This window comes from Carassius auratus, chromosome 17, assembly GCF_003368295.1.
Source record: "Carassius auratus strain Wakin chromosome 17, ASM336829v1, whole genome shotgun sequence".
NCBI lineage: Eukaryota > Metazoa > Chordata > Actinopteri > Cypriniformes > Cyprinidae > Carassius > Carassius auratus.
Window position 1 is genome coordinate 24,631,210 of NC_039259.1, and position 13,688 is coordinate 24,644,897.

Below are 13,688 nucleotides of genomic sequence, written 5' to 3' on the forward strand. Positions count from 1 at the left end.
GACTAAAAAATAGCTTGTTGTGTGTTATTCTGTACCTTGTGGTTCATAATCTTGCCATAAGTTTCCACCAGGGACTCTGCATAGAAAGGAGTTTCCCCATACAGCATCTCATACATGCAGACGCCCAGGGACCACCAGTCACATTCCGGCCCATATTTCCCCTTCCCGTCCTCCATGGCTTGTAGGATCTCAGGAGAGATGTAGTCTGGAGTACCGACAGCGACGGAGGACTGCACCTGTGAGGAAAGTAAACAGACATTAGAGGAAAGGCTACATACTGCACACAAAACTGGAACACGTTGTTAATCTAACAAGCTGTAATCAGATTTTTGAATGTACAAGGGCGCATACATTTTTTTATAAATTCTTCTTTGGAAATAAAGTCGAGTTTACAAGGAACACAATTTTTAGGAATACTGTATATTAAGGTAACCATACATTCTCTTTTATTGTCTAAACTGCCTAAAATGTGCAAGCTTTGTTTTCTATTCACATGCTCTCTATAGTCATCATACACTATATTATATTATATCTTCATATTTTTATTGCTTTTTGCATCATTATCTGTAAATCCTGCCTTTTTGTACAATGCCTTCACACTACTGGTCGAATAACTGTTCAATCATAACCTTATGACCCCAAGTATGAAAACAACAGTGTATATTATGCATTATTTTCTGCGTTGTTCTCTTATTAATGTCTTTAAAAGTCTGTACTAATAGTCATTTTCATCATATATTCTGTACAAATGCTCTCAGAGGCTTTATCCTGTTAACTGTCACTCACTTACACTTGAAAGTGCATGATACAAACCTACATTTTTATAATTCGTGACTGAAAATATTTTGTTACTTGATATTGATGTACCATTTACATGGTAATGTAATGTTTGATTTAAAATGGGTTTCAAAGGAAGAATCTTGAGATTTTACGTTTTAATTTTTGATGATCTCTAAAGTGTGAAAGAGAAAAAGACAACAAAGAAGACTTTTTGACAAAAGGTCAGAACTCCTGATGTCGGTTTTTGAGGTGCACTCTTGCCATAAATTAATCTATTATTCTTCCTACTTAATTTTTAACAAAAAAGATTGGTAACATATCTATTTAGGAGTCTTAGACCTTTCCAACGATATATCGTTTGTCATGATTAGATTAGGATTTAATTGTAATACAGTGAAGTAAATGTAGGCATCCCGTATATGGGACGGAGTGACCGTTAACAGGTTAAATAAGAAAAAGTCACCATTATGAGATTTGCATTGTTTTTTTTGTCATTTATTCAATTGTCTTGAAACCTTTTAAAGGCCTGTCTATTAAATCTAGTCTTTAAACTGTAATTCTTTTCAGATAAAAAAAAAAAAAAAAGTTTTATACAACAGCTGATAATGACTTTTGGTGAATCTCACAAAACCTGTTGAGAACATGTACAGGTTACATTACACAAAAAAAAAAAAAAGTAGAAAAGAAAATCTGATATTTTGCTTAAATCGTTTTGTACAAGATTTCTTTATTTAACAGTTTTATTTAATCTTATTATATATTTTTCCCAATGTAGTTTCGTCATGAAATGTGAACGGTGTGTTCCTGACAGGTTTTCGTGAGATTTATCTATTCACTGTGGCGTTTGTTATTAAGACTGCAGGAGAATTCAGGACCTGGCATGTTGAGAACAGAAACAGAGAGGCATTCAGTGTCTGTCTGAGCGGATCAGATCACATCACATCCTGTCAGTGAACAAGGCTGCAATACAAAGTAATCCCTGGAAATGCTTTTTACTGGCACATCACTCATAACTATAAAATGCAAATTTACAACTCAAAGCCATCGCATTGGTTGCAGCCAGCAGAGGTGGGCGGGGCTTAGGTGAACATGACGGTCAAAGTATTCAGATACACAAAGACCTCTCAGAACACAGACTGCACTGAGAGAGAAAAACAGAGAGAGGTATCACTAGAGACCACTAATGAACGGGGGATGACTGGAGCTTCCTGGCCAGGGTTCAAGGGGGATGAGCGGGCGGAAACCGTCTGTAATGCAGCCCGTGGCAGATGTGTGCAGCTGGAAGAATTTGTGGAAGTGAGGCAGTAAATGAGCTGCTCTCGCTGGCAGTGACACACACTTGGAAACACATGAAGATGTGAAGAGTTAGGCACACACGTGCGAACACGCAGAGACCACACTCACATTGCTCTTGTCAGAAGTCGAGGGGATATCCTGCCGCTCTGTCTGCGACGTGCCAGAAAACAGCAGCACATATCAGATGAAATACTCACCCCTGCTTCAAAGATGTGTGAGATACAACTCTGATCATAAACTGCCTTTCAAACCAAGGGGGTCCTCTGGGGCCCCCATTATTTTATATTAAAACAGCGTGCCTACGGGATAGAGCTGGAGCCTAAAAATATTTTGGAATTTTTTTTTTTTTTTGTCATTACTCCACTCTTCAACTGTGTCACATGATCTTCAGAAATCATTGTAAAATGCTGATTGGCTGCTCAAGAAACACTTATTTTCTTATTATTATAAATTGTTGAAAACAGTTGGGCTGCTTAATATTTTTGTGGAATTTATTTATTAATGATGAATAGAAATAGAATTATTGGAAAGATGAAAAACTTCTTTATTGCAACTTTGGATCAAAAAAAAAAAATCTGTAGTGTAATTGAGCAAAACATTCTTTGGACAGGAAGTGAACTAAATCATGGGAAAACAACCAGATCTGAAACTGATCCCAAAAAGTATTTGGAACTTGCATCATACTTAAAAAAAAAAAAAAAAAAAAAAAAATGTATGAATGTCATTGGTTCCTGAAGCATTCTTTTCATTAGTAATAAAAAAAAAATCTTCAGTAATGAGCTCTAAGGGACCAATTCAACCAGTTTCTCAGATGAATCACAACATTACAAACTCTGATTTGAAGTCTCAATAACTTAGGAAAAATAAGACCAAGATAAATGACTTTGGAGGAATGAACTACAATATAAAAATACTGCAATGTTGCCAATCATTTCATGAAAAAAAGACTTGCATTTCCACATTTCTGTCGTTAAAGCTTTCAAATCCCTTCCAGTATAAATAAGGAGACCCAGTTCACACTTTCAGCATTAAACAACAATCCCTAATGACTCTTTTCTTCTTCTGTGAAATATGATCATTAATAATCTTGTGTGATATTCATAAAGCTAACATACTGACCGTTCCATCCTCCGTGAGTTTAAGACAGGAGCCAAAATCTGCCAGTCGAATGTGTCCGTTCACATCCAACAGAATGTTATCGGGCTTGATGTCTCTGTCGGAGAGAAAACAGAAAGGAGATTTACGTTAACATCATATCAACTTCAAGTTGTTAAAAACTTCCAAGGTTGATTCGATTCCCAGGTCACACGGATTCTTTTGAATGCAATGTAAGTTGCTTTGGATTAAAGTGTCTGCAAAATGCATTGACATAATTGTATATAGTGCTGTTATTTTATTTGGTTTACATGGAGCAAAGCTCTTTTTGAGGCATGCTATGACTTGCTGCTTCATTGTACAACCTTTAGAGCCACTTCAAGTCCAATGCACATCTTAATGAGACAGAGCTGCAATTCACAGAGGACTTCACAGTGAGCACTTGTGTCCGCTCTGTAAATCACCTCTATTCCTGAGAGAGAGCCACATAGGAAACACAGAAACCCTCCATCCACTCCGAAAACCCCCGGCTCTCATAAGAGGAAGTCAAAACAAACAGGTCAGAGTTCTGAGCCTGTCATTTGGACGGCTGGATTAGTCTTAATAGCATTTGAGAGGTGTTCACTGCCCCGTCTGTGACCTGCCCGTAGGGCACTAGAAACACAAACAAACAGGAATCGGTGTCGCAAGTTCATGTCTCCATTACAGCAGTGTGTCAGAGAACACGCTCGCGGCGAGAACGAAACACAGACGGTTCTTATTCTGCTTTACGCTCTCACTCATTCACCCCTTGTAAATTTGATCCAGGAGTTTGACGTGGAGCTGTAATAAAGACAGAGCGCATATGTTTACGTGTGCCTTGTATAGACATGAATTATGACAGCGTTCTTGAGGTGAGTTTCCTTTAATATCTCACCCAAAAGGGCTGCAGAATCCTGTAACAGTGTTCAATCGGCGGCCAGCCATAGAAAAAAGCTTTATTGAGATTTATACTGAAAACAAGGTTGCAAAAAGAAGAATGGAAACTTGATACTGAGATCATATTCTACATTTTTGTAGACGTTTTATATTCCTGAAGTCTAAGAAAATAAGTCTGTGTACACTGAATACAAAACGCTATAGAATTAGAAACCAAGCAATCAACAAAACTTCCTGTCGCTTGCGGCGGTTTGGCAGAAAAAAAAAACTCATGATATTTACATGAAAGTAAGCACACTGTGTCTGGACGCGTTTTCATTTTTCACTAGAGTTCACTAAAAGCATAATTAATCCTTTTTCATTTTTCCACCGAACATTTTCCAACCTCTTTTAGACATTTAGAATTAAACACTATGCATTCTCTACAGTATATTTAGACTATTAATAAAAAAAAACTGACACTTTTATTCAACAATGATGCATTAAATCATTAAAAAATGCTGTTGAACTGTTTTGAAACTTTTTTTCATCAAAGAATACTAAATATAAAATGGTTTGCATAAAAAAATATTAAGCAGCACAAATGTTTTCTACATTGTTTCTTGCCCAGCAAATCAGCATATTAGAATGATTTCTGAAGGATCATGTGACACTGAAGAAAAATTTGTCTTTGCATCACAGAAATAAATTACATTTTATAATATATTCAAACAGAAAACTGACTTTTTTTTTTTTACTGTATTTTTGATTAAATAAATGCAGTCTTGGTGAGCAGATGAGATTCTACATTATGATCTTTTCACATTCACAGAGATTTTGTATAAAGTGACTGAAGTCATACTATTTATGATATTTTCTTGTCATTTTTAGCTCCTGCTTTTATTGTATTTTGCAAAAATGCAGCATGAAACATTTATTCACAGGTCGTTTAGATAAAAAAGACATGAGCTCATGTAATTTTTTTTGGTAAACTATTGCTTTAATGTTCTCATGAGTGTGACATCATATTCATGACAATCTCTGAATACCTCATTTTTGCATTTTAGTTACCATAAATGTTCTGGTGAAGCTGCGGTTGTGAACTATGGGGTTTTTCAGATTAAACAAAGCAGCATTTTCCATGGAATGTCCCCTTAAAAACACTCCTGCTGAGACTCCATTTGAGAGCTGAGGAATGAAAACAAAGAGTACTTTCGTGGCCTACTACAATTTATAGTCATAACTGGGGACTCTTCCAAAAAAAAGTCAGCACGGGAAGCCTGGACAGCCATAGAGACTTCCTCACAGGGAACTTTTTCTGGGCATATTAAAGAGTTGTATGAAACGGATCGCTGATTTGATAATTTTATCACTGATACAGCAGCGGAAATGTAACATTTTTCCCAGATGAGGACCTGTGTTGATTTGGCCCATGTGTGGGTGCGGGCACGGCACTGGTTTGGATTGCTGCATTAGAGGCCGTGTTTATTTGTTCCGCCCCTCTCTCCGGCTGCTTTCCCTCCATGTTTACACAGAGGCAGAGCTACTGTGAAGGGAGGCCGCCTCAGGAGAACAGACAGAACCATTCACATGCAAACCAGCCCAACTGACTAACATCACTCATCTTGTGCTCGAGCTCAGGGTCTCCTGGAGTCTGTTCTGGGATCAGTGGAGAACAGTGATGACACTTAAGAATACAGTTACACTTTGAAGAATCAAAATTGCAACAGATGAAAAACATCTGCAAACATCTATAAAATAAAAAATAAAAAAAATGTTTGTATATTAGACTATCCTTAAAAATAATTTAAAAAACACCACAAATTGCTTTCTGCAAAGTTCTGCTTCAGAAAAAAAAAAAAAAAAAAAAAAAAAAAAAAAAAAAAACAGTACAACATATTGATTTTCAATCTCATTTGTATATCATATACAAGATAGGAAAGCTTTTTTTTTTGACCAATGCCAATGAGTCTGATTACGACTGTTAACTGAAAACTACAAAAAAAATTGTAGTAAAATTTAATTCACTGCTAAAATAAAAAAATTTATTAAAGGGGAAATAAAAAGGAAATACAAACTTAAAAGTTAATTTGAAAAAAATAAAAGTATTAAAATGCAATTAAAAAATGCTGTCTTGGCAGCTAACTGAAATAAGTTAAAAAATTACTAAAAATAAAAATTTCAGAATTAAAATGGTCAATAAATTGCACTCTGAATTGTACTTCATTTCATAGTTATGAATGACGTTTTATATGACCAATGGCAATTATCTTTAGGTTTTAGAGTCTGAAAATAGTGTTGCTATTAACTGAAACTAAAACTAAAATAAAAAATAAAAAAACATGGCTGAAATAAAACTGAAATCAAAGCTCAAATAATATACAAATATAAAGAAAAATGGCTTGGGTAAAGTTTAAGTTGAAGTACTGAAATTACTCAAACTGAAACTGAAATCAAATAAAGCTAAATAGAAATATTTGCCAAACAAACAAAAAAAGAAAAAGAAAAAAAAATAATATTACCTTAAATTACAAAAACTTAAATTACTTAAAATGAAAACTGAAAATATAAAAATAAAAAGCTTATTAGTAAATATAAAATGCCATACAATTATATAAAAAATTCTAAAACAACACTGGTCTTATAAATAATATAAATACATTTTTATGGATTTTTCTATGCTATGCTAAAAGTCCATATTATGGATTTTTGAAAATTAACTTTCATGCAAAGTGCAACATAGTGAATGAAAACATCTTGGAAAGTTTTTTTTAATCAGAAAGTGCACGGTGTATAAATGTATTGTCTCAAACAAGAATTGAAACAAGTCGTTTTTAAAACGAATCCCAAACCGTTTCATGCTGACGTTAACATTAACCATTAGCATACTGCCCGCCCAAATGCAAATTCACTCTTTGCCACTAGGTGCCACTTTTGAAGCAGTAAAATAGCAGTTCCCTGGTAACGCTGCACACAAAGCAGCACTGCATTCACAAATGCTACTTTATCCGGCATTACTGGCATGATGAAATTAAAATGAGACCAATTGGACCAATCACAGCTTATTAGCATCGTGCAAAGGAGGGGTTTTGAAAAATGAATCGTTTTGGAGTCATTGAGCAAACAAGGTAAAAATAAATCCATATTATAAGACAAAGTGTTTTTGATGCATGTCCTTAAATGCATGTCAACCTGTTGTTGGGGACTCCCAACACCAAAATATGAACCTTTCATTACCCATAATAGGGGCACGTTAGTGGTTGTCTTTTTAACACAATAATAATGAATTTGCAAGTCAAATATAGGGATGTAACCTAGTGAGACCACATGACAAGCGTCTGTTCACTCCAGGTCAACTTCCCTCCTGCCAACAAGTGAAGTAAACCCTGACAACACCGGAGCTAACATCATCCCGTCGAGCAGTGAATGTGCTGAAAGAAAACCTCATCTTCTTCTTACATGAAGGATGCTGCACACAGGCCCTGACAGAAACACAGCGCTGGGAAGCAGGACATTAAAATGTGATTAGTGCTGGTTTCCTGCCGTCCACGCACGATACCACAGCTGCACGAGAGACTATGCAGCTTACAAACAGAGTCCAAACCACCATTAAGGTACAAAAAAAGCCTATAAACCACCATACACGACTTAGGTATGCACAATATATCAGTAGTAACATCTTTTAGCCAGTACGGGAAAAATATTAGCCAACATCAGAAATAATATGAATACTTTAATTTATTTATTTTTTTTTTCTGTTAGGTTTAAAAGTAGTAAACCCTTAACAAGCTTTTTGACGCAATATGCTAATGTTCTGATCCTTACATTTTTGTTTCAAATATAAAAATTGTATATATTAATCATTTCTAACACAACATAACACATATTATAATATACATTGCATAAGCTATTGGTATCAGCCAATTTTTCTTTTGTCAACTGTGGTCAATAGAGACTCGGAGGACATTATTAGGAAGAGCTGGAAGCAAACAATAGAAAATGAGAGAAATAAGTCCCTGCAGACTGCATTAACCTCATCTCCCACTGAAGAAACAGTCATCATTAAAGAACTAAAGTTTCCATCCAAACTAAATCAACCATGAAAGAAGTGGTGTTTAAAAAAAATTCACATTTTTAGTCACAATAAACGTTCTAAAGCAGCTTGAACACATCTAATAGAACAGATTCACATTGTTTGTTTCAATAAAGTATGTGTGAAGAGTTATAAATGATGTTAGTGTGTGAATGGTCATGCAACGGTTCATGTCCTCGGGGTCTCTTTAACACACACACACACACACACACACACACGCACAGGAGGAGCAGCAGCTGCTTAATAGATGGGCAGGTGGTGGAAGACTGTGTGTGTGTGTGTGATTGAGACAGTAAAGGATCAGTGAGCACTGAGAAACAGAGCCATGGTGTTAAAAATAACTTGTGTTTCTCTCTCAGTAAACCCAAAAACTGCTCTGACCCTCAGAACATTCCAACACACTTATCAGACGCTCTCTGGAGGACATGATTCTGATTGGTCCAGTATGGCATTCTGGAGTCAAATATTCATCTAATGGCTGTATAATTTCTGGATAATTATGTTTTATTTATTTATTCAGAAAATAGTCATGTAATAAACAGGTTAAATGTACAGCCAGCCAGTAATTACTGCAAACTAAATTGCTTCACATCAGGGTTTATTTAGCCATAATCACTAACATATAACATCCAGAAAATAATCTGAACTTTAATTTGGGGTCAGTACTTAAGTATTAATATTTTAATTCAGCACAGGTGCAGCAAATTGATCTGAAGAGTAAAGAAATGTATAATGTTACAAAAGAGTTCCATTTCAAATAAATGCTTTACATTCATCATCACAGATTCCTAAGAAAAGTATCATGGTTTCATAAAAGCACAACTGTTTTCAACACTGATAATAATAAGACATGTTATTGAACTGCAAATGAGAATGATTTCTGAAGGATCATGTGACACTGAAGACTGGAGGAATGGAGTGATGCTTTCCATCACAGAAATAATTACTTCTTAAAACAATGTAAACATAAACAAAATGTAAAAAAAAAAAACATCCTAACCCTTTGAATGGTATACATATATACATTAATAATGACTAAGATGCACTCTTTCTGAGTCTGACGGGGGGGACACAACTGGCACACTTGTTCTCAAATTTGGCAGCAGAAGACGCCCCATAAAAGGCCAGGAGGGAGAGAGAGTAAACTCAGTAAACAGGTGAAGAACCTTGTTTTGTGGACAGGCCACATAGAAGCTGTCAGTTCTCACACAGCTAGAGGAGTAAAAGATAGAGAGAAGGAGTGAAGAAATGACAGAGAGGAGGACGAGTCAGGTGGGCTGCATCTGGAGGACACGTGAACTGACAACAGAAAATCTGGGATGAGCACCAGTGCCAGATATGGAGAGATGATGGAGATCTGCAGCTGTGGTTCTCACAAATGGGCTGCAGGTCTGTTCGGTTTCGATCAATGACAATGGGGGAAAACTGATAAATGCAAATAACAGAACGGAAAGATAAATAGATCCATCAACCTTTTTACTGACAGCCCATATAGACTTTATCCTAGAAGATCAGTAACAAAGCTACACAAGGTAAACGAAAATATGATATGTGTTCACTTGGAATGAGGATAAACTGGTTTCGTGTCACGAGTTTTTGGTTGCTGAGAGCATGACACAAAGTAACCAATAATTAATGTGTTAATACATTTCAGTGTTGCTTTACTCTTTATTTTGTACAATTAAGATTTTCAATATTGTGTTATACTGATGTAAAATATAAAAACAAAGGAAAGGAAAAAGTAACTAACAGGATGTCCAAAGAAAAAAAAAATGCTTGCACAAAAAATAAATCGATAAATAATGAATGCAGAAAGGGGTAATAAAGACGGACCCTGGGAGAAAAGAATCAGGAGAGTAATGTCCTATTAAGGCAAGCGTCTGATGCCAACCTCACTGCATGACGGCGAAACCACTGGAAACTCTTATCAGACGAGCTGCTGTGTTTACTGAGAAAGAGATTCGTACTGCCAAGACACCGAGAGAGAGAGACAGAATACCACACATTCCCTATATTAACAGCGTGAGAGAATCTTTTACGTTTACTTTGCACTAGTTGTGTTTGCAAAGGCGACCATCACTATTACTAGAGCTTGTGCTGATTTGAATAAACCCCAACACTAAGTTTTTGTCATGCCAATAAAGCACTGTGGAATTCGCATTGCCAGAAAGAGAGCGCACTGAATGAACTGCAACAGTTTCCCATGGCTAGGCCGTCCAAAGTCATGAGCTGTTCTTAAAACCCTGCAACTCTCCATATAAATGCGTACACAGTAAACACTGATGGCCTTTATATTGACCCAGCATTCCTTTCTATTGCATCTATTTCTTATTTGTCAGTCTCGCGAGTGGAAAGGGGGTGGACAAAACAGCAAACATCCCCCCAATCCTTCTGCAAATAGGCCACTTACAGTGATGATGACTAACAGCTATTTTCTCTTCCTGATCTTCTCTTTCCACAAAGATGGACATAGAAAAAAAAAACCTTCTTCCTGTAGTTCAAGAAACTTTTAAAACTAAGTTCTATTCACAATAAAAATGGTCCAACAAAAATAGCAGTTTTGCACTTATAAACAAAGAGTATGTTGTCTACTGGTAGATAAAATCAATCAATCAATTAATAAAAAATAAAATAAAAAACAGTGACTCAGTGTCAGTAAGTCCATCTCACTTTCTGGTGTCCAGCTGGCTTTAAATACTTTTGTTAAGAGAATTCCAGACAAAGCACATATTTCCCAGATACTTCACATAAACCAATTAGCTCCATATCACCAAATAAAGAGTCAAAGATGTCAGCTTTGTGCATCAAGTCTTCATAACACACATAAAACAGAGATAGAGGACAAGCTGTCACAGGAAGGGAAGTAATCCTGCTTTAAAAGAGCACGGTTGATCTGTGGACACCATCTGCCCTGACTGCAGACGGACAGAGAGAAGAGTCATGGCTAACTGACCGCTAACATCTCTGACGGTCAGCTGTCCAGCCACATGTCAGTCACACCAAGACTCTCACAAAGAACCGTGTCTAGTTTCCTGGAAATGAGACATCACTTCCTATGAGGAGCAGAACAACTAGCTGTGGTGAACCACTTCCTTCAAGTTTTACACCACATCCTGTTTAGTGGTTTACATCAAGCCTCAACTTCCTTAACAGGTGCTGTTTTTCTTAAATGCACTTAAAATTACTTAAAAAGGTCTAGAATATACAACAAGCGTGAGAAGAACAGTGTACAGATGAAGTTACTGCACCCCAGAACAACAGGATATAGATGAAGGCCTATATATATACAAATAGATTTTATTTGAGAAAAAAAAATATTTGAAAAAAACTTAAATTTACTGTTTGAATATTGCAATACAATGGGCAGAATCGAAATCTGAGACTTTGTTTCATATTAAAAGTACCAAAGCACAATGCTTATTGTGATTTATCGGATGAAAGGTGCCCTTCAATGTTCCGTTCATTGGCTGAAAACAGGCTAGTCTAATAGATTCTTGGGATTTAAGGATCGATATCCTGTCATGAAAATGAGAATCGATTAAAATCGAGATTTCAGTATTTTGTAACCAGCCCTCTCATAAGAGCTCAATGCGAAATGTTTACCCTCTTTCTCTTCCCTGTTCGCACATCTCAGACCTCAAATACATAAAATATTACCCTTTTTAGATTGTTTAGTTAAGAGTAAAGAAAATACTACACAAAACTTACTAGCAGCTGCCAAGTGGTTATCAGTCTTACTTTTCCAGCACATATAAGACCAGTCTACCTCTTCACAACTGAATATAAAGTTATGACGAGTCTGCAACCCGACCCAGTTCTTTATTCACCTTTGTAAGATCACAAGTACCCTTGTAAGAACCATGCCCTTAAAACACTTTCTCACTGGATCGAAGTAAATCTCACAGGTGACTTTTTTGATCTCGAAAAAAGCGAGTTTGAACCTAAAGGTGAGGTGTTTTCATCTATGTATCATTATTATTATTATTATTTATTATTATTTACATGATACTGTGCATGAACAACCAGTAAGTACACTCACCAAAATCTCTTTCTCTAAAATAGCATAGCACTGCTTTGGTTTTTTTGGATAGTTTGTCTAAATAAAAACTGGAAAGAAATAAAAATACAAATTAATTAATTAATAAATAAATACATGCTGGCTCATCCAAAAATTCATCATTTTACTGGTCACCTGAATGACTTTCTGTGGAACGTAGAATATATTTTGAAGAATGTTGGTAACTAAACAGTTTTGGTTCTCACTGACTTCTAATACATGATAAAGATAATACAATGGAAGTTTTTTGGAATACAAAGGAAACCAACATTCTTCATAATGTTTTCTTTTGTGTTCCACAGAAGAAACAAAGCCGTACAGGTTTAGAACGAAATGAGGCTGCGTATAGGTTATATTACAAACGATTGTTTACAATTATGAGGATGTGTAAAAAAAAATGAAAGAATGTTCATTTTTGGGTGGATTATCTCTTTAAGTTTCACAGCACCACAGTTTTTAGTTTGAAGATCCCAAATTCCACAATTATAGCCTTAGACAAGCATAGCTATATATTCATTTAAAAGTTTATATATATTCATTCTAAAATTTAATTCCCAGAGCTAAAAAATTGATGCTTATGCGTAAGGACGCTGACTAAGGCATTTCCAATCATTATCTAATGACAGCTATTGGCAGTCGACTCTCAAGAGACCCTGAGGACCTGTCCGACCCATCAGGTTATCATCTCGAGAGAGAGACGGAAAAGAGGTGGACCTTCAGGAATTCTGATCAATATCTGCACACAGTGCAGGGAAGATCAATAACTGGATTAATCACAAACCAAGCTAAATCACTAGAATGAAGATCTCAGGAGCTTCAGAATGAATGAGGGGTGTGTTTGCCAATGCGATAGAGGCCTGAGCTTATGATCACAATGAGCTCCAGGCATGATTTTCTATGCCAGCGACTCATTCGAGCAGAAAACATGCACACCTGAATCAATATTAACCCAGATTACACAATCGCTTGGAGCAGAGCTGTGAAGGAGAGGTTAATTCCCCATCCAAAACACCCCTGAGAAGACTCTTACAAGAAGAGACAAAACTTAACATTCTTAAACCACAATAGCCTACAGTAACGGATGACTTCCTCCAGTTGGACAGTCACTGTACTTCATAAACTCAAGCATTACAGTTGCTGCACTGTAAGAAGAGGAAGCTGTGAACCGCCACAAAGGTCACGGAGTAGTTTACTGCTGACTTCAGCGTCGGCTTCCTGGTGAAAGAGACCGCAGGAATGTGAGGGGGCTTTCTCCTGCAGCCTACAGGACTCTGCAGATGGTGATCAGCGATGTGGTCGAGAATCTGGGCTCGAGATCTCGCCTCAGAAGCTGTAGTGCTGTTCATTCCTCTGGGAGCTCCTGAAATTCCAGGGAAGATGGACGATCCTGGCGATCCCAAGAGGCTGTGCAGCTGTGCCACACCACACCCTGAATCACCCTCAGGGTCTCACGACACACTTCGCTTATAT

At 36.6% G+C, this 13,688-nt stretch overlaps 1 protein-coding gene across 6 annotated transcripts in view; it reads right to left on the bottom strand.

The window, feature by feature from the left end:
- Positions 1-13,688, bottom strand: part of cdc42bpaa (CDC42 binding protein kinase alpha (DMPK-like) a) — a 55,565-nt gene that overhangs the window by 26,724 nt on the left and 15,153 nt on the right. For all 6 annotated transcript variants that reach the window (XM_026286554.1, XM_026286556.1, XM_026286559.1 and 3 more), the window contains exons 6-7: positions 3,196-3,289; positions 36-236 (exon numbers count right to left, since the gene is read on the bottom strand). In XM_026286554.1, coding sequence (XP_026142339.1) covers positions 36-236; positions 3,196-3,289 — 295 coding nt within the window. The remainder of the gene's footprint in view (positions 1-35; positions 237-3,195; positions 3,290-13,688) is intronic.